The sequence below is a fragment of the Argiope bruennichi genome, chromosome X2, assembly GCF_947563725.1.
Source record: "Argiope bruennichi chromosome X2, qqArgBrue1.1, whole genome shotgun sequence".
NCBI lineage: Eukaryota > Metazoa > Arthropoda > Arachnida > Araneae > Araneidae > Argiope > Argiope bruennichi.
In genome coordinates this window covers 84,970,672-84,993,967 of record NC_079163.1, presented here as the reverse complement: position 1 = coordinate 84,993,967, position 23,296 = coordinate 84,970,672, and the positions used below count along the sequence as shown (strand labels likewise).

Sequence of the window (23,296 nt, the reverse complement as noted above, 5' to 3'; positions counted from 1 at the left end):
TAACCGGGACTCTGTATCAAAATATAATGAAGCACCGTTTATATGTTTATCTTTTATATATCGTTCCATAACAGTCCTGAATCGTTTGCAATCATTGTAATGATATGTTATTTCGTTCATGCGATACAAAGCTACGATTATACTGCATTTTTAATGTAAAAAACGTTGAACTGATGAAATCGCAGCGATCACTTTCAAGAAGTATGTGAAGTGATATTAGTATCACGAGGTATTAGGATTTGCTACTGATTGATTATTAGACGACAAATTATTTATTTAAGCAATGAAGGAAAATGTGAAGAAGCTAAACCACCTTCTTTTAAAGACGCAATGGACTCTATTCATGAACAACGAATTGATATTGCTTATCAAAACACTGGTATAAAACATTCACTGCATTTATATCGATTCTTTTAACATTCTCAAGGAATCAGCATATGGGAAAATGATTAAAGATTTTTTTGAAAATTAAACTCCTAACTTCACACACATAAATCGTAAAAACAAGAGATGTATAATTAGCTCTCAAGGTATGCTTTAAAGATATGGTTTTTTCTCACTTTTGGGATAAATATTTATAAGGTCTTTTAAAATTATTTTCAATGCTATGAAGTAATGTTCCAGTATATCCGTATTGTACATATTATAGTACTATAGTAATATCTAGAACTAATTTAATATAAATGGCGCTTCTCTTTACACATTTCCTGAAGCAACATTTTTTGGCTCCGAAAATTCGAAACATTTTTTTTAAGTACAAAAAATTCTTAGCTAATTAAATGGTTTTAGTAATCTGATGCTAGAAGTATAGATGTATAACTCAAGAAGTAAGAATTCGAAACCCGATTTCATCAATGATATGTCGTGTACACAAGTCTAAAGTTTAAATTCGACTATTCCGAACTCCTATCTCTGATTTAGTATGGAAATTTGAAAAAGGAATACTAATTTAAGTATGGTTCTCATCATTTGACCACGGTTCAAAATTATGAACTTCTTCCCCAAATGTCCTAAATTGAAATTCAAAACGGGATGCTAATACAATCAGTTAAACTTAACTGGTTTTATATATAATAAAACAGCTTGCTACTTTTAATTTCGGAATTTTATTTCCATTAGTTGTCGATTGCTTCGCGAACCGACTTATAAACACGGGCAGCAGAGCTGAAACACCCAATGAAATTATTTTGAAATTTGCATTTTCATTTTTTAAATCTAATTTGCTTATTTCCCTGCTCAAAGAATTTGTTGCCTCTTTGCTTGCTTTTTCACTTTGTAGAGTTTGATTATCGACGAAAATGAAAACGCAATAAAAATAAAAAATAAAACAGGAAATGAAATGAACAAACTGAGAAACACAAGTTGGATTTGTTCGGTGATGAGCCCACTAACTTACACAAATCGCCTATAACCAAGTGATTTATTTATCTGAAGACTAAAAGAAGTCCTTTATCCCCTTGAATTAAGAGACACCAGAGTTGCAGTCAGAGCAGATCCGACCTGAAGCGCGTCCAAGTGTTTCACATCCTTTTTTTTCTCTCCCCCCCCCATCCTTAATCAAAGTTTAAATTCGTTTGCTCAGTTTTTTTTTTTTTTTCCATTCCCTCCATGACTGCTTAGGAATTTCGGTTTCAAATTTTGTTGCCTCAACATAAACACATCTTGTTTCTTGGTTATTAATTTTCTTTTGATAGAAAATTAATAAAGAGGAAGTATATGGATAATTTTCTTAAATAATATTCTCGCAATGGTTTTCATAAGGATGGATAAATTATTACTAATTATTACATTTAAGAACACGATGGGCTTTGCCTTTATTGCGCCTCTCATTGACATTCATTTTTGGACAAACGTTATCGATTGGGCAATAGAAGTCTCCGTGTGTGGAAGGAAAGGCTCTGTTTCTTCTATCTGCTTGAATCTTCACTTCAACTATCATATATTTTTCTAATGAGGGAACTACGTAAAGTTTATATCATATACTGGTTATTTAATGTGTTTGAAATATAATAAACTTCATATCTGGCTTTGAAATTAAAAATAATATGTTACTTATGGGCAAAGCAGCTTTCTTTTTAAATCGCAGTCTCTCGACAAATATTTTGTGTAGATCTTCTAATTTCTTAGTCGACGAACTGCCACTGCTTATAAGGGGTTATTTCGAAGCAGACAAGCATTCGTTTATTTTAGAGAATATTAAAATCAATCAAAATCAACAAGGAATATCAGAGAATACAAATCATAATTTATAAGTATGATGGTCTGGGCATTGATTAGTTATATCTTCTGCAATGAGATACTCGAAATTTTATATAAATAATGAAACTACAAAGATACTAAATAACGGTACATTGCCAATTTTTATAAGGTATTAATGAAGGTATGATGATGATTTCGAATTTAAATTAATTTCTGTTTTAAATTTGGAATGTAATTTCATCTTCGGTAGGATTTCTAAAAAGTATTAAAAACTGTGCTCTAAAGAAAAAAATATAGCTATGTAGCTGGAATATAATGGTATATGTAGAATAATGGAATATGTAGTTGGATGAATATGAATTGCATTAGAAAAGAATGGTGTTAACATGATTAAATTTTTTTTGCAAAGTTGGGGATCTGCAGGGGGGGGGGCAGAAATTGAGTATTCTTTCCTCCCACAAAGCGTTCTTTATATACTTAATTTGTTCAAGGAACCAAATGGTAAATATATTGTTACGAACCTGTGATGCTACTTCCCAGCATAGTTGGTTCTATAGGAGGTCCCAGAGCTTGGCGACCATTTGGCGACTTTGGCACCAAAATAGATTATACCCGAAACATCGAGAATTTTCCCGACCCGTCCAGTAGGAACCGAGTTACGCCTCGAACGTTCCTGATTGGTTGAGAGGCTTCTAGCCCCGCCTCCTGAGACCTATAAAAGGAGCTGCAGCTGCCGGGGAGTGGTGGTGAATTGAGTCGTGAACCAGATCGGCGAGTAGTAGTCGCAATCGACGATAAAGAAGTGGCCTTCCAGAGATAAGCGGAGCAGCGACGGAGTGAAGCTAGGGATGAACTAAGCTGTGTGCTATTGTCTGCAGTAGAGTCTGTTGTATGCTGCACGTCTCGGCTGAAGATAATCGTCTTCTGCTCTGTATATAGTTGTCGTCTTTGTGCTGTCCTGTGTGTCTTCGTGTAAATAAACGTCGTTGTTTTATTTTCTACTGCCGCCTACTGATTGAGCGTTCTCCACACCATATAACTCCCACTATCCAAACGAACCCCGGAAATTTCGTAACAATATTATGGAGTCTCATTCGTTCGTTCTCGGAACCATAACTAAATATGGAACCAAGTCAATGATAAGGAAATAACATGCTAATTTTAAGAAAAAGGACCATTCTAACACAGAAATTTTATTACTTGAGAATAATGATTGAATTACGAGGTACTGAAAATCCTTTTATTAGCAATTAAGTTTGTCATACAAGAACTGCATTTGTAACATGTATGTATATTTCAATCACAAAATGAAATTAAAAGACGACCTTGCATTTTGAATTTTTAATCTGAAAAACAATGAATTCTATAGTATTTTTTTTTATTTTATTTCACTTTTCTTTATATTCCTGTATACTGTTTCTGAATTGTATGACTCTTAAAGTCAGTACATGAAATTTCATGTTGCATTCACAAAGGCAAATTTATTTGACAAGCATCTCTTTTTTAGACCCAAACTATGTGATTTTCTATTAAATAAAGAAAAATCTAATGACTGGTTTATCACTCATATCAAAATTTTAAAAATTTAGTTGTACGTAGTTTAATTTCTAGTCTTATTGTCGCAAGCTGAAAAATTGCTTAAAAAGCAAAGTATGAATATTTTTAGAGTATCTAAAAATTTAAATTGAATGGAATTTAATCTGAGGTTAAAAACAACAACCAAGTCTTTAATTTTTTTTTTTATTTGACTTCATCAATTTTTAATTTGTTGAATGAACTTTACGAGGACGTATTTTTGCATACCTATTTTCTTTCTTTCTTTCCTTTTTAAAAATTTAATTTCACTTTATTATCAAAATAATAGAATATATTTCCATTTTGGAAGACTTCAATTATAAAAGCTATTTTTGCGTTGAAAGAATTTATCTCATTTATTCTATTAAAGCCCTGTTTTAAAATTATTTGGAGGATTTAATCATAGTTTGAGAACAAAGATGGAACGTGCCCGACATCTGATATCCAATTTAATATAAATTATCACATCATTCTTATTAGGATTAAAGAAAAAAAATTATTTTTGTTTAAATAGTTATTTTTTATTTTATTATTTAACAGTTTGATGCATTTATGGTTTTACGAATTGTTTTATAGAAAACTATTATTTTTCACAAATATTTGCTTAAAAAAAGAAAAGAAAAGTTATAGTCCACCTCAGTATTGTTGGCGCTCGACGGTTGAGTCGAAAACATCGAATTAGCAGGAAATGGGGAGGGCCATAAAAGCAAGCCGCAAATCAAGGTTTCCATAGTTGGCGCATTAGCGGGGGGATTTGTCTCAAGCATTCAGTTAATTTTTTTTTCAGCTTCTATGATACGATATTTGTGAAAATAAAAAGTCGTGGCGAATGAAATAATACTACAGTTATATGGCTGAATCAATCATTTATCTTATGATTTAATTAATTAATTATCATATGATTAAGTTAATTCAGCATTACTATAATCAATCAAGATAGCTGGTATTTGCATATGCAGTTTCAGACTTTATATAGATTCCCAGGAACTTAGTGAGAGGAGGGGATGAGGGGTGACACCGCTCCCCCTGGATTTGCCTTCAAATCGGTAATATTTGAAAGGAACTCGAACGTGATATTTTATTCTGCAATATCGATGACATCTAGATAAATACGATTACATTGTTAAGAGAAAACAGTAAAATACTTGAGTATTCCGTGAAATACTCAACTACTTCCTCCCGAAAAGTAATTCAAGATTTAAAAAAAATGTGTTGCAACTTTATTGAAATAATTTAATCGAAAGAAAAAGCTGTTGCTTCTCTGATTTTTAGAAAAATCTTTATTGCGTTATATAATAAAATTCAATATTATTTAATCAAGTTTTACATTAGCCAGATGAAATTTCATGTTATTATGCATTAGCTTTCAAACCAAATCATTTTTTCAGAGATAGTTTTGTCTTAATTCTATCAAAAACAAAGAATTTCTAATTTGAATATTAACAATCTATAATATTTAAGCATCATAAGAACCGTCAATAGAGAAAGTTATATATACTGAAAAACCAGGATGCAAATCATGCAAAAAAAAAAAAAAAAAAAAAGCCACAAAGTTGATGAATGTTCAATTTTACGGTGTTCTAGTCGAAACACCGGTCGCTTCGGCAGCTCTTTTGATCCGTTGACAAAGTGGGATACTTAATTCGTTTTAAGAACATTCATTTTCAAAATACCTCAAAACATTCATAATTATTTTTCTTTCTTTGGAAACGAGGCGATTCCCAGGCATTATGGCACTGATATTTAGATGGATTTAGATTAGAAATATAAGAAGTCGGAAAAGCACCAATAAACGCAAGGCACTCGCAAAGCCAAATAATGACGCTTCACGAAGGAAACTTCTTTCACCAATGCATAATTATAGCAACCTTGGCTCGTCTTGTTTCCAACCCGTTTTGAAGTGGACTCGTCTGAAGTCGAACGCCAACAATCGTGAGGTGGACTATAGAGAGTGAGAGAGATGAAAAAGAATTCTGTTGATTTTATGCTGCAACCGTCTCTAGTTTGTTTAATAATTGTAATAAAATTACTTTCGTTCTTCAGTAATAGATGGCAGCACATGTTTAGTTGTGAATTTAGGTAATGTCATACTGTATCTCGAAAGTGGTTTTACTTGAACCTAAAAAATATTGAAATATTAACTTGAATCCTTTACTTGAAAGCAATACAAAAAAAAAAAGAAAAAAAAAAACTTTTCAGATCGCGGCTTTGTTGGAAAGAATTTGCTTTGAAAAAAAAATGAATAGTGTAGAAACGAACTTCATTTTTTTGGCTTGGCAACTGCTCAGTTAGTTTGTATTTTGCCTTATATTTATATTAATTATTAAGAAAATTTCGGTATGAATAATTCCAGATCATTTACTTTATCTATTTTGCGTGGAATCAGCCATGAACTTCGAAGAGCCAATCCCAATGTAAGTTCTCATAGTGAAATATTAATAGTACCGGCTAAATTTAGGGAGTGCAGTAAATCATGTGTTATAAATGCACTACTTCATTTTCTTTTATATATTTCTTGTTGTATTTGATTGTTTAACTGCTTGGTAACTGTAATTTCAATTTGAAATTTAAATTATTTATTTTTTGTCAATAATATAGTAATTAAATATTTTAATTAAGATAAGAGATTTTTTATTAATTATTTATAATTATCAGATGCAAGCAGTGATAATCATATTTAATTATATATTTTCATTGTGATCTTTATTATAGGGGGAATTCTTTCAAAGTAGATGTTACACTTTTCAGACTGAATTTTGCAGATATTTTTATCATCTACATGCACCTCATATATATTTAATTAAAAAATAATTACATATTCAACATCTAACAAATTGAGCTGATTAAATGGCAAGGAAGAAGTGATGATTTAACACATCTGGAGAGTTTTATTATCTGAATGAGCAATGCATGATAAATATTTATTGCATTCTAGTTTCATTTTTTTTTGCTTAATATTTATTTTAAAAAAATATATTGTACATGAGATATATGTGTTAAGATTAAAATATATTGGATATGTATGCAGGTGTGGATTAAAGGCTTCAATGCACATTTGGGGTTCCAGGCTTAAAGGTGGCCTCAAAACGAAGCCTTCTTTATAACATCTCTATGAATCCTTTCTGTCCTTAGTACTATTCACACTTTGGTGTAATTAAACAAGACATTAACTGCAAAATATGAAAGAAGCAATAAATAGTGTGTAGCACAGTGACAGTTGTTAGATATTTCATTCTGATAAACTGTATAGAAGTATTAAAAGCCCTAATTGAGAATTTCTTGGAAAAGATGCTAGGCAAATTCTAATTGATTAAATTTTCAGCATAACATGAGGTCCATGTCCAACTGCTATTAGTGTATTTCTATTTCTAATCACTTCTGCAGCATTTTAATATTAATGATATGCTCTGTTAAAATGCGTATCTGGCCTATCCAAACATGAAAAATCTAATATATATTTTTTTCCTGAGGCTTGATAAATACACCTAATCGGTATTAAAAAAAAAAAAAACTCATTATACTGTAATTTTATTGATTATAATGGAATGTGCTTTTTTTACCAGTAAATATTAATAATCATTAATAATACTGATCATTGCAGTAGATAAAACTCTTTTTCCCTTGTGTAGCTAGGTGTGTGTGTTTAATCCACGGAAAAATGCTTTTTTGTCTTTTTCTTATTTATTTTCACATACACACATATATAATATATATAACAACACACATGGACAATGATTACACATATATAAGGAAACGCATAATATATACATTTAAAAGTAGAAATTGCCGCTAACAAAGAGCGAATGAATAATTCTTTTGGCTACTAACAAAAGAGCGAGTGGTGCCTGCTTGCACCAGTTTCACACCAACTCTCTGGTTGAAGTCTTTTCAATAAAAAAGCTTAAGAGTGCTTCCGTCACATTCTAAACTTACATATGATTTACAGCATATTGAGTCATCTATGTTCAGTATTAATTTTTACTAAATGAATAAGTATACAAAGAAAAAATACAAATAAAATAATGAAATAAAAAAGGTTACAAATAATAAAATCACATAAACACCTTGGGTGTTGAAAATCTGTCTCTCCCAAAGTCCTTCCATTTCCCCTTTATAATTCAGTCAAAGTCCTTTCTGTAATATTTGAGAATACTCGTCATTGTTTATAAAACACTGTTAGGGGACTTGAATAGAAGAAATTTTGTTAAAGCTTGAAATATCCTAATGCTTTTAGATCACATGAATGTGAGAAAGTTTCTTACTTATTGGAATTTTAACATATTTACATACTGAAGCTATGAAAAGATGAAGAAATAACACTTGGCAGAGTTTTGACTTGATTTCACTTGAAGAGTGAAATCAGGTCAAACTTTATAAACAATGTTTTATATCATTGTTTATAAAGAATCTTCTGATAGGGGTTATAACCAATAAGCCAAGTTTTATTTAATATATCATTATGGATTTGAAAATATTCGGCCATAAATATTTTAAATATTTATTTCTCTACAGTTATATTATGTTCATTAAGTCGTAGAAAAGAAATGAACAAATGTCCTAAAAATTATAAATGTGATCATATATGCACAATTAGTATCATATTCATTATTTTATTAAATAGATTGTAGCATAATAATTTTGCTGTCTTCATTTAAATTCTAATTTTTTTTTTTTTTTTTTTTTACATTTAAAAGTTTATTATTTAAGATAGTGGAAAAGTTTTGATCATTGTTCAACATCAGACTACAGGAATATTTCTATCAGTAATTCTGATGAAAATACAGTGTTAAATCCAGGAAGTATGTTTCTTTTGATAAAATATGTGCTTTGAAGTAAATGTGTGATGAATGATAAAATATGTGCTATGAAAATATAACTCAATTGAAAACTTCAGCTTATTTTTAAATAATTCAAAATCAGTAAATTTAATTTTTTAATTAAATTAATAAATTTAATTTTCTTTTACAAAGAAATGATTATAATTTGATAAAATATTTTTCAAATATTTATTATTTTGTAAATATGATTTTGAATTGTATTTCTGTTATCCCATCCTAATTTCATAGTTAAAATCAAAGATTGATCTCTAATGTTCTGTTAAAAACTTATGTAATTGATATATATACATCTATTATTTAAATTGTAGTTTATAGCATTGAATTAAGAATGTTCTATTTAAAAAAATGCCATGATGTAAGAGTATTATTTAAAAGTGGACCTTTTGATTTTAATTTATAAATTATACAAATAGTTAATAAGTTTTGCGTCATTGAACTTTTTTTTTTTTTTAATAGGGTGCATAGCATCATGAAAAGTGCTTAAATTTGAAAATCATTTTTAAGCACCTTGAAAGTGCTTAATTTTCAGAAAAGGTCCTTAAAAAGTGCTTAATTTTCTTGTGAAGACAAAGAAAGCTTTTTGTTTTGTTTTCTCACAAGATAAAATATGATAGTTCAAAATCATGGTCGTAAAGGCTTGTTTTACTGGATGTATCAATAAAGGAAACCAAGAAAGGGGAAGTATTCGAAGAGATATTCCAGGGCTTTCAGCACATATTAAGATAACGCTTAATGATTCTTTTTTTCCCCCCTTCCCATTTTCTTCAACAATATGCATTGTCATTTATTAAAATATTGGAAGGGGCTGTATGAAATGCGTACTATGCCAAACTTATTGCAAAGCAAAAAACATTCCAATTTTGATTTTTAATGTTTTAGATGTTGAAGAATTTATTTAAGTAATGCCTGGTAATTATGTATTCAAACTTTTATGTACAGTTAAAGAAGAAAATATGAAAATAGCAGGATGAATTTGATGTGCCAAAACAATATATTGAACATGGTAAAAGCTGCTTTAACAAAGTTAACATATGCGATCAACATTCTCATTAATATGTTGTTTTGGAGCAATTGCTTGAATGACCTACTACAGGTATTGAGCTATATAGATGAAATTTGGTATATGGTCTTCACACCAAATTTGTAGATTTCAATCAAATTTTCAGCAACATCTGTTTAGAGGAAATCTATTTGTCTGTCCGACTGTTCGAATATCAGTTAGTGTGGTATTACAATATGAAAGAGCTAGATAGTTAACACTTTGTATACAGATGTAATATCTATTGTATAAACATCTTCAAATTTTTAACCAAATCCAACAAGGGGTTCACCGTATGTTTCAGAAATTTATCTGATATTTTATTTTAAGAAATATTAAAAAAGTTTACAGATCTTTATTGTTAATCTTATAAAAGTTGACTTAATTTTTTTGGTATTAATAGGTGTTTTTCATTTTTATGATCATTTCTATGCTTTTGTTAAATCCAAAAAGGTATAATTTTACAATAGAAGATATTTTGCAAATACAGAAATAAATATTAAAATTTAAAAAATTACCCATTAAAAATTTTTAAAGAATTTTTTTAATAAAAACTATGTATTATTATAAAATAGAAAAAAAAAATACTATGCTTAGAAAATACATAGTTTTACTCAGAGGCGGCGGCAGAGATTTACCGACAGGGGGGCAAGACAAATCCGACAGGGGGGCAAGCACAATATCTCTAATTTAGCTTCAGAATAACTCAAAATTAATTTTACATTTAATTAAAGAAAATTAGGCATTATTTAACTTTTTTTTATTCTGAATTCTGATGCTGACCTTTCTTTCATTGTTAAAATTTTATAAAGGCATTTGTAAATTTTTTTTTTTACTTTTCTGTACTAACTATCAAAAAATTGTCAATATTTGAGTTTATTTCTTTATGAGACTCGTGAGATTTAATTTCTCTGAGATCTAATTTTGGAAATGAATATAGTCATATTCCATTCTAGATTGTAGAATATAGATAGAAACACAGATTGCACCAGAATGACGTATCATGCTAAATGAGCAAATGCATTTTCTTATTATTTTATATCAGAAGCTATATAAAATGAATATTGAAACAAAAAGTTTTATAAAAGAAACTTTTATAGAAATCCAGAATAATAAATAAACATTCGACGTTTTCGCCAAAACCCGATTTTTCTGCTTAGTTGCCCTACCTAAAATATTTGTTAAATAAGGACTGCAACGACGAGCAGGAATTAAGATATGTTTCAAATCCGAGGAGAAAAAGTACGGAACAAAAATACAACAAATTACATTTAATATAACAAAAATTTACTATAGTTCCGACACGATGATTATAGAATGCGGAAAAGTTACAATGATGTTGTTTCTTAGGAATACTGGAGAAAATATTTTGTAAATATATGTACAAACTTATGTAGAATATGAAAAATATTCTTATGAAAAATGGACTACGTAAACATTAGATCCCCCATGTATTTATTTTTCAATACATATTTATGCTTAAAAAACCAATGCATTTTATTAAGAAATAATTAGTTCTGGAATATGAATTCCCCTATCTTCATTTTTAAGCATGCGTTCTTATTGTTAAGTACTTTTTTAATTCGAAGTTATTGCAAGCTAATATTCCTCCCAAAAAGTGAGGTTTTTCTTAACCCTTCGTATATAATAACGAGTCTGATTCGCTATGGAATTAATAAATTTTTAACTTTAAATCTGCAATTAAGGGAAAGTATTAAGTAATTTAAAATGCAAAATCACTTGAAAACGCATCATTACCTCAAATACCCATATGTTATTCTAGGGATTAAAATAACGATAATTGTTCCCAAATAAGATCTGCCATCTAATTAGGAAGTTAAGTAAATCCGTATGTCAAGGGGTTAATGTGTAATTTATGAATATTCTATGAATAACTATTTTAATCATCTTTTTATCAAGACATCTTTATTCAAAATCTATTAAAAATTTAGAAGCATCTGAAATTATATCATCTTTTTATCAAGACATCTTTATTCAAAGTCTATTAAAAATTTAGAAGCATCTGAAATTATATACTTTTTGCCGCGAATAGTAATTGAAAGAAAAGTATATATAAACGATACGTTCTCCGATTACATATAATATTGAATGCAGAGCCTGAAGAATTCAGGTAGTAATTTATTTAACAAATTTATTGCATACTTGGGTAAATTCTTTTAGTGTATCTAAAAAGCTACCATAGCACAAAATTTCTTTGTCGTCACTTGCAGTCGGTAATATTTCTTTAGTGTAATAATTGTAGCCTGATAAATTAGATTGTGAAAGAAAACAGATATTTTAATATTAAATAAATTTACTTACTACAGTGATTTATCATGAATTCACATAATTTGGCTACAGCAAAATAGCTCATCTTAGCATGCATACTCACAAGATTGTCCAAAGAAAACACTTTTTTTTTAAAATTTTGTTTAACCATTAACTAGATTTTAGGCAGGCAATTCTCATAGTAAAATGAAAAAAATAAATTTATCAATTCGTTACCGAGGAAGTAACAATTATATGAATAAGATGGCGATTAATTTTAGAACTTGGATTTGAATTATGAATTATGAAAACAACTCTGTCGTCCTATTCATGAATAATATAAAAGCACCAATTTCTCTATTAATTCCACTAACAGATAATCGAAGTGCCTGATGATAACAATATTTTTTCATAGTCTACGATAAAATCTTAGCCGAAGGACAAAGATTGGTTGGAAAAAAAAATGTGATGGCTTATTTATTTACCAGATTATTGATTATTCTGCTAATTATAGTATAAATTATATGCTGAGTGAACATTACGACATTTAAATAAAATGACTGAGAATTAGGGATCGTCGATACCCATTCGCATTGAATTCTTAGTCGACCGATCAAAATTTTTTGACAAAATGCAACGTGCTTTATGTTTTATTCACATGTCGTCTTGTCGATAATATTGCCAAAAGTAGTGCAAATTAAAAGATTGATGAACGACATTTGAATCAAATGCCTGAAAATCTGTGAATATAGTCTTCGATATTCATCACATTTAGTTCATAGTCAGCCACCCAAAAGTTATCGGCAGAATGTAGTATCTTATTCACTTGTTGGATGTATTGCCAAATCTATTGCAAATTATAAGCCAAGTAAACGACATTTCAATCAAATGTCTGAAAACCTGCAGATTTAACATCTTCGGCACTCATCACTTTGAGTTCACAGTCGACTGATCAAAAATTGCTAGCAAAATGAGAATATCAACTTGTCGATATCTTATTCACTTGTTACCTTGGGTTATATTGCCATAGTACAAATTAAAAGCTTAATGAAAGACATTTGAATCAGATGTCTGAAAATCTGCGAACTTAACGTCTTCGACATCCATTGCATTCAGTTCTTAGTTCAGCTATCAAAAGTTGTCCGCAAAATAGACATAGTGACCTACCGCCCTATCGATTATTTTGTCCAAATATAGCCAAAAGACTTTAACCGTTACTTGGATATTTCGACTGTTTACAATATATTAACTTTAAGGTGGATTTTAAATAATCATATTCGATAATGCGCAACTCTCTACAACCATCCTGAAATGGTGAACTCTTTTGCCGGCGAAACTCTCAATCTCTCGCCGACGGGGGGGGGGGCAATTGCCCCCCTGCTACCGCCGCCTCTGGTTTAACTATGCATACTTTACAAAGTTGCTTAATTTTTGGGACTAAGGGGCTTAAAAAGTGCTTAAAAGTACTTAATTTTTTTAGCAGTTTCTCACTACGCACCCTGATTTAAGCTATTTGCAACACAAAATGGTATAAACACATTTTTCTTTTTAAAGTATGACACAAGTAAATTACACAAGTACAAAGTAGTTTTTTAAAAATATATGCACAACTGATTTTTTTTGGGCTAATATGCATTTTAATTTTACCATATAAGCAACATTGATGTACTTTATTTAGATAATATACATGATTTAATTACGTATCATTAAATAGAATACTGTGAAATTTAATTAATGTTGCACTTTGGTCAGATATGTAAGTAATTCCATATAATAAATTATAAAAATAGAAATAATTTCCTTAAAAATAATTTATATATTTTGTAAGCGAAATTACATTGAGAATACATTATTACATTTTTTTAGAGAAATGATTAAAGTTTGTAAAATAGCATTTGTAAATATTAAATTTTTTTTCTTTTCAATTTTTTTTTAGAAATTAAATTATTAATCATCATTGATTTTTCATGCTTTGTTTTTAATTATATCTGTAAATAATAATAAAAAAATTGTTGAATGATACCAAGCAGGAGCACAAAATAAAAAAAAAGAGGAATTAAGTGATAATTAAAAAAGGATAATCAAAAAAATTGCTTTGCTTAAGTCTCTGACTTTTGACACAGATTCATTGTCTCTGTCAAATAAGTCCGCAAGAATGCCATGTTAACAGTAATGATGAATGTAAATTTTTGGTTCATAGGTAATAAAAACACTGGACATAATAAAAAGATATCATAAATAGGTTTCGTATCTCCAGGAGATAAATCAAATCAAATACCAGAATATTTGATATATACTGTCTGGCTTAACATTTTAACAGATACTAAATTATAAAATATCAAACAATCTAGAAAATTTTGGGAATATAGATAATTTGAGATCAATGTTAGACAGATAGGGGTCAAAGTTATTTTAAAGACTTGGGTCTGGATCTTTTTAATAGGGTGAAATTAAATCAGTTTCCATAGTTTGAATCAAATTATTATTTTGAGCCATATAATTCACTGAATAAAATTATTTTTTATTTAATATTTATAATTAAAGTATTTTCATAAGGAAAAAGAAAATTATTTTTTCTTATATAATGAATTCTAATTTACTTTTATGGTATACATGTAATGTAAATCTGAAAATTGAAAATATAAATCTCATAAATTCATTCACTGATTTCAAAGCATATTAAATATCAGTACAATTAAACTTATTAGGTAAATAAAATTAGACAACGACACAATCATAATTAATCAAATATAGTTAAGAATTTCGGTACCAGGGGCTTCTATGCACTTAATCTGTCTTAGTATGTATGAAGTAAGAACATCAATAGGTTTAAGTCTGAGTGATGTAATATCTGCTTTGAAAGAATTCCTATTATAATAAAGATTTTCATAATTTAAAATGGTAGCTTTTATTAATTTCTTATAGTTTTAGCCTATTCATTCAAAATGTTCTTTGCACATTCATGTTTTAATTTCTACATGCCAATAAAACAGATTTTTCAAATACTTTATTTGAAGAATATATTATTGTTGTAGTTTGTTAATTAGGCTTTGACTTTCTATTCAAAGAAATGCTAGCTTGAGACCAGATTGTACCCAAAGATTCAGTGTGTTATGTGGCCCTCATTCACTTTAAATCTGATATTTGAGGTAAAACATCCTTATATTGGTATGGTATGAAAGCTTTGAAGGTGTTTTATCTCTTAAAGTGTTATTCTAATTATTTAAACTTGATTCAAAATTTGAAGTCCATCTATAATCTCACTCGTATTGTTTTAAAATGAGTCATTAATCTGTCAAATCAAATTGCTGATGTCAAATCTTCTATTGTTAACTTGTACCATTATAAAATAATACATCCTTTTAGTATTTTTAGTTTTTAAACATTTGTTGCCTACTTTATTAAACCAAAGTTTACTATCACTTTATATTTTAAGATTATAAATATTTGTTAAGAATATCTAAATTCAATTTTTTATTGTAATTTCAACTCTTCAACATCTTTAATAGATAGTATATTGCTGTATATATATATATATATATATATATATATATATATATAAAATTTCAAATTAGCTATGTTCTTAAAATAATTTCGTAATCACTTGAACTCTGTCTTCACTGTAATTTTAATTTCATAATTGTATGAATTATTAATTTTCCCATGGAATGAAAACACTGAGATTTGAAAATTCTTTCTTAAACTATATAAGATAGAAATTCTATCTTGTGCTCTTTCCTTCATATTTTCTACTTACTTGGTTCACTGTGCTGCTCTTGTTATGAATTGGACAAAAAATCAGGACAAAAGTTAAAAAATGCAGTATATTCAAGAAATTTAAAGGATTAAAAAGCATTAAAAAAAAACTCAACGCAGATAAATCAAATGCTTTTTCTATTCAATTTTTACAAAAGGCCTCTATAATTATCATCTGTGTGATGATAAAAGAGCTTTTGGAATCCATTGCCTGACCATGCCTGTCAGTCTTTCTGGAATATTTGATTCTTCATCAGCAAATTTATATTACTTAAAAATTTTCTATATGCATTAAAAGTTATCTGCATAGTTAAATTTCTGTGATCATGCCTCATATTCTTACAAAAGGCCTCTATGATTGTCATTTGTGTGATGATAAAAGAGCTTTCGGAATATTGAATCCATTATCTGACCATGCCTGCCAATCTGTCTGGAATATTTGATCCTTCATCAGTAAATTCATATTACTTCAAAGTTTTCTATATGTAGATAAAAATTATCTGCATAGTTAAATTTCTGTGATCATGCCTCCATATCATTTCTGTAATCTTTTATCGTAGTTATGAAAGTGTATTTAATATCTACGAAATGTGTGTGTCATTGAATTCAGTTAGAGTGATTTTAATCTTCAAAGTAAAAAGTGTGTTCTACTAGTATTATGTGAAATAGTTTCTTCAAAATCTGGTGTGTTCAAGCCATACAGGTGGTGTGAAAATGTGATATTTTCTATAAAAAAAGGTTTAAAAATTTATCGCACACATTTAATACCATGACAAAAATCTTTATACATGCACAAAAATTATGGGGGGGGGATTTCTACTCAGTTATCAAGATTTAGTGAAAAAAAAATGTTCTGACTTCTTCATAGTTGTGTTGTGCAGTTATTCATGTTAGTTTATTTGACACATTGGTTTTGAAATGTATGTAATTTATTGATTTAATTATTTTGACATTTGAAAAATTGAAGTATTTTATTTTGAAAATATTTTTTTTTGTGTATTCTATCTTTTAATTTTATTGTTTAGCTACTTAATTTTTAATATATTTTAAATGTATTGATTTTTTTGTAAATTTTCTTTGGTTTTAACTTTTGTTTATGACATTCAGATACAAAAATTCCATAATGGATAAAGATAAAAATAAATCATTAACTCCTTACATTAATGCAATTAATATAATCTCCAATAACCTTACTAGCAGTAATTCTGCTACCTTAATTCCTTATGACTCAGATAATATGCATATAAATTCTTGGCTAAAATATTTTAATGATTAATGCCAGTAACACAAATTTGATGATGAAAAATTTTACATATCTCCCTAAAAAAATATAATTCCCTAACTCTGCATATCAATGAATATGAAGAATTGAAAATTGGGAAGAATTTACATGCTTTATAATAGAAAAATATATATTGCCCAAAATCAGTAGTTTCAATTTCAATTAATACTTAACCTAAGCATTAGCTTTTAAAACTTTAACTGACAGAGAAGATATCAGTAAATATTTCCACACTAAACTTAATCTAGACAGATGGATTACCAAAATCTATGGTATTAGAAGGGTTAACAGATGGTTTTCCTACTAATCTACAGCATTTCTCTCTTCTTCCTCTTTAAGCCCAACAGATTGGTTGATAGCTGCTACAAAGTTAGTGAAAATCCAAAGAAGTAAGGATATTGAAATTAAAAATTTTGTCTCTAACAAAAATCCAAAATTATTTTCAAATACAAAAATTATCAACATTGGTGATTCCATATATTCAGCCAAAATTTTAGGTCTTTTCAAAAAAATATATGCACTTAAAAAATAAGTTACCACCTACTTCCTGTGAAAATCAAGGAATAGAAAATGTCTGTAATTGGATACAGACCAGTCCTTTCAGACTATCTATTGCTCCAGTAAACCTTTCTAACTTGATTCGACTTAATGTTGACTCTCCAAAGGAGGAGACCTAAGATTGACAGTTAATAAAAGTATCTTGATACTATAAAAATAAACTCTTACCCTGTATCCTAGATACTGGCCTGATAATTTTTATCATACCACAATTTTTTGTGAGGACATCTCAAAATGACAAATGCCAAAGGCATAATTATACAGCAAACTTGGGGTACAAATGATTTACAAAGGACATGCTCATTTCTTTCTTAAAATTAGTACCATATCACAGAAAGTGACTTTTATGTTCTACATCATACTTTGTCTTATATTATACTAGGTCTATCTAAATTGTCAAAATAGAACTTTACTATATTTTGACTAAAATGTATATCAAAACAAGCAAATATAGACAGTCACCAAAATGTATATCAAAACAATAAAAATTTGAATCAATTTAAAAATGATAAATGTAAACAAGTCTTATTCTTTGCACATATCTGAAAATAAAAATATCTAATCTCGCTGTTTGTAGACCTCTGAGGGCAAAACTTTCATACCTCATAAAGAATAAATTTTGAATTTAAGAAAGAATTAAAAGAGTAAAAAATATGATTGCATTTTGCTAAAGATAAGAATGATGTAGGTGAACTCAAAGTTGAACCTCAAAGTATAGTGCTCCTGTCTAACTTAACAGTTAGTCTGAGACACTACCATACTTCTTCTGTTGAAGAGCAAGAAATAGCGTCCGGTTGAGAAATTATCGTAAGTAATTATGATAAAAGAAAGGAATAATCCTTATTCATCTCCTGTAAATTCCCTCTCTGTTTACCTTAATTCTTCTCCTGATCAAGGTAAACAAATTTTGACTTTGCATAGATTTTAGAAAATTAAATGCTTTGTGTAGTCAGATTTTGAGCCTTTATGTCTAATTAAATAAATTGTTAAAAGCAAAAAAATTTTTCCTTTTAGATTTGGCTTCAGGATATTGGCATATACCTATTCATTCAAAAGATACTGAAAAACTGGCTTTCTGCTCAAATTTTGGCTTATATGAATGGTGCAGATTATCTTTTGGCATTAAAGTAGCTCCTGCAGTTTTTAATAGCTCAATTAGAAGAATATTAACCAAATGTAAAGTTGATTTTTCTTGCACTTATTTAGATATAATTGTGTACTTTTCACCTGAACAAGTACATAGGAAACATCTTAAATCTATTCTTGATATTTGTCAAAAAGAAAGCATTAACACATAGACTGCCACACTGAATTTCTTACAGTATGATTTATATGGGCCCGCTAGTCATCAGTGACCTCCACGGCAGTCTAAGTGTTAAGTTGAAACTAACTAAATGGGGTTTTGCTCAAATTAAAATTAACTTATTAGGTTAGGAAATTGAACAAGGTGAAGTTACTCTTAATAATTCAAATGCAGAAACTATCAAAAAATTTACCCCCATCCTCATTGAAGTAAAAGAACTTTAAACGTTCTTAGGTTCTGTAAATGTTTAAAATAAGTTTACTCTAGAATATGCTAAACTTAAATATCCTTTAAAAAAACACTACAATCTGGAATGAGATCCAAAAACTGTAATTATTTTATTAATAGATCAATAATTGAAGTACTGAACAATCTAAAAATAAATACAATATTATAATTGTATTTATATGAGGAGCATTTTTAATTTCTAGGTCAGTTGTCATTTTTCGCAACTAGCCATGAAAAAAATATAAATAAATAACAGAATGCTATGAAATAAGGGATATTGTTAAATCTTTATCTAAAAAGAAAAATCTTTACAGATATTTTGAGACAAATTACAACACTCTATGAACTCTTCCAATTGTGCAAAATCAATATTACAAATATTAATTTCCAATGTTTTTCTAGAGAAGCAGTTGTTTTTGTTTGTTCAGAAAATCATATTAAAGATGTTCAGACTATCAAACTCTACTAAGAATAAGGTCATTCTGTAACTTTCAGCTAGTAGATGACATGAGAATGATAGAGATTAGATGATTGGAAGTGATGAAAAACCAATTTTCACTTTCATGTTACAAACAGTGAACTTTATTTGTGAAAATAGAAAATTTAAGTCATGATAATTTGATTGAGTGTATTTTTGATATTTTGGAACAATGGATTAGGTTAATGCCGAAAATGACACTGTAAAGATTTTTTTTATTTCCTTCTAGAACATTATCATTTTTCTGACGCAAGAAAGAAAATGCATGTATGGTACCCATCCCTCATACTCACTGCAGGAACTTATCAATTTTTTTTAAGAATGCCTGCCCAACATATGTTCAATCCAATTTTGTAATCAGTTGAATAAATTAAAGAACAATGATCATAGAATTCAAAACTATTTTTAATGGTCAGTTTTGTAACCATACAGTTTCTGTACCAATAAACATTGTAAATATAAATCTAACATTTATTATAATTTTTATTTTATTAGTTATTTGTTTAAAAACCTGTTTCTTGTAGCCAAGTTTGTAGCCTTGACTGCAGTATATGAGTAGTTACTTTTCATGCTTTTTAAAGCAAAATGGCATATTTAAATTAAAAGAAATTTTAATTCAACATACTGCAGACAAAAACACTTGAACTTTATTTACCTTTTTGAACAAGAATGTGTATGTGTATGTAAATCCTTTTTATGTTAAAAGATATTTCACTTAGCATAGAACATTGTATTATTATTTGAAAAATATAGAAATAAAACTTGAGAATTGTTTTGACTATGTGTACTAACTTTTCGGTTAAATTTATTTTTTTCTGCATTCCTTACTTATTAATATGTTTTATATACTAGCTGCCTTTGGTTATCAACTGGTTTGCTGGGATTAATAGTCACTATAATTTGTAATTAAATATTTTATGTAATTCAGTCTTAATTGCTTCTTTAGCAAAATATTTTTAAGGTTCTCTTTAATTAATGCTTTTCTGTTCATTTTATTATGTACTTCCCTTATTTCTCTCTAAAATTTTTAAAAAATACACTTTCTTATTTCTACCCTTTTAATAATATAACCTAATATATAACATAAAACAATGTGAAATTTGTCATTTGTCTTCATATTAATAGTATTTTAAATACAAATTTAAATCTTTTACAGATTCTTCCCAAAATTAAGGAAAATGTTGTGTGCTTTCCTGAAATCTGCTTTGCCAGTAATGATATATGTGTTAGGGACAGAAGTTTAATTTTTCTTTTTTGCACTTTCATTATTTTTTATATTAACATCGGTAACAAATGAAATTGTTTAAAAAAAACATTTGTAACTTTAATAGTGACTTTTATCAATAATTTAGGTGTTCTTCCAGAATTCTTATGTTTTTTTATTATTGTTTGTAACATATAAGAATTTTGAACAAATATTAAATGTATCTTTGTATTCTTGTTGGAAAATATGCTTAAAATATTTGCTTAGTTGATTAACTATAGAAAAAAAATTATATGGCACATAAAATTGGTATCATTTAAAAGCCAATTTTTTAATTTTGAGATGATATTAAAAAAATTATATGGTAATATTTTTAGAAGTTATCGTGGCAAAAACACCAACATTTTACTTAATTTTTTTTATTAAAATTTCAAAAAAAGAAAAAAATTAAAAAAAAAAAGCCATTTGGAGGTGTACAATATAAACCTTCAAAGTATACGTATAAAGTAGCTCAGATGGTCTAACCTCAACACACACATTCATAAGATATTATTATGTTCATCTCAAAAGAAATTAAATTGTCTTTGTCGATTCAGTAGAAACACAAATTTCTAAAATCTCAACAAACTGTAAACTTAAACCATTTGATATATATATATATATATATATATATTTAAAAAAAGGGCTTGATTATTTATGTCAATGAAAGTAACGAACTTGAAAATTTTAATACAAATCTGAGGTCATATCATTAGTCTGTGTATATACACATTTAGTTAATTTGATATGGAATGACCTTAAAATAAAAAATATCTGAACTGGAAATGTTTTAGAAAATTTTAGATTAAAATCACTTTTTAAGAATATTTGTTAAAAATGGTATTAAGAAGCTCATGGAGCCTACAAAGAAAATAACAGAGTGTAAAAAATTATTTATTAACAAACTATAACTTGCAGTAACATTTATTAAACATGAACATACAAGGTTCTTCTATTTAATTTACTATATTTGAATTTAGTGATTAAAAAAAGCTTATAATTGATTAGTTACATTTATTTTCAATAACTAATACTATTATTAACTTTATCTCTTTAGCTCAAACCTGTATCTCAAACCACAGCATTTTCATATTTAATAAATGAATATCGCAAGCATCAAGTTACAGAAAAACGTACCTGCAAAAGTGCAGAAGAACTGAGCACAATGGCCAAGACATATTTGTGTTACCTTCAGTCATTACGTGAAAATCAGGTAAATGTTATTATGGAACAGTCATTACATTTTATGCTTTAGTAATTGATATATATTTTTAATCAGTTTTGAATACTTACTAGATATGCATATTCTGATGCATTCATTTATTAAAGAGTAAAAGAAAACATTTAACATTGAAAATCATTTTCCATGATTGTAATTTAAAAAACTAAGTAAAAAATTTTAAGAATAGGCAGAGTATTTTTTCTCTTGTTAATTTTCTTAATTTATATATATTTAGGAACTGATAGATCGTTATCATTCTCATGGTGAAAGATCGGTGGAAGAAACAGCAAAACTTGTAGGTTTTAGTTTGCCAAAATCTGCTAATGAAGAAATACCTGAAAAAGAGATTTAATGTTTTTGTATAGTGTGTTGATGAATTGTATATTTCTGTTATAAAACTATTAGATATCTAAAAATAAATTTTTAATTTGAGAATTAGATCTAAATTATTTCCAAAATCTGTTACATTTAGGAAGTGTTTTAAGTTTCGGAATTTATCAATATTATATATATCAGAATTTCTCAAAGCTTTTTATCACCCATAATCATTCGTCAGATTAAAAAAAAAAAAAAAAAAAAAAAAAAAAAATCTCGGGCCCTTTTCCATCCAAAATGGAAAAAAATTATCACACCCACAAAACTGAAAGAAGCAGCTTAAGTTACTATTAAATAAAAGAACAGGAATCAATAAGAAATATTTCAATTAAAGTTGCTGAATGACTATTTTTAAATACTCAGATCATTTTGTATTTATTCTTAGATATTTTTTTTCATAATCTAAAATTTCTGTTACAATGGGGATTTTCAAGAAGAAACTGGAAAGTGCTTCTTCCTCTTTAAGTAATTGGAAGATAAGACTTAGACCTATGGTCTCCTCTGACAACTCATGGATTTACAATACTTGCCTTTGTTCTTTCGTTATTTATATACTCGTATATGCATCGATTAAAAACAATAAGTCCGATGATGGCATTTTGTTTAATGGACGGGGAGGGGGGGGTGAGATCCTTATTTTATTACTGTACCATTGAGATAATTTGAGATCTATGTACAAGCATAATAATTTTAAAAAATCATATATTCAATATTGTTGCTTGATAAGGTTTACCTCCTATCTCAATATTGTAAGGGAAAGATTTTTAAAAATAACAGTACAATAGGTTCCCCCAAAACATCAGTGCATTATGATGGTCTCTTGTTCATATCATTAAAATAAGTCTGCTATATCTGTTATTGTTTGTGATAAATGAATTTTTTTCCTCTTGTAAAATTAAGAAAAGCGGTATTGCTTGTTAAGCAATAACACA

General features: G+C 28.1%; 1 protein-coding gene across 1 annotated transcript; it reads left to right on the top strand.

Moving 5' to 3' along the window:
• The first annotated feature begins 6,032 nt into the window (after positions 1-6,032).
• Positions 6,033-22,424, top strand: LOC129960820 (protein FMC1 homolog). Its single transcript, XM_056074483.1, has 3 exons — positions 6,033-6,188; positions 21,825-21,980; positions 22,225-22,424. The coding sequence occupies exons 1-3, from the start codon at positions 6,114-6,116 to the stop codon at positions 22,339-22,341; spliced, it is 348 nt and encodes a 115-aa protein (XP_055930458.1). The 5' UTR covers positions 6,033-6,113; the 3' UTR covers positions 22,342-22,424.
• Positions 22,425-23,296: the final 872 nt, after the last annotated feature.

Bases quoted from the DNA above. Each gene is read 5' to 3' on its own strand.
- LOC129960820 (XM_056074483.1), top strand. From the start codon at position 6,114: ATGAATAATTCCAGATCATTTACTTTATCTATTTTGCGTGGAATCAGC. The intron at 6,189-21,824 runs GTAAGTTCTCAT...TTATCTCTTTAG, and splicing joins TTCGAAGAGCCAATCCCAAT to CTCAAACCTGTATCTCAAAC. The intron at 21,981-22,224 runs GTAAATGTTATT...ATATATATTTAG, and splicing joins AGTCATTACGTGAAAATCAG to GAACTGATAGATCGTTATCA.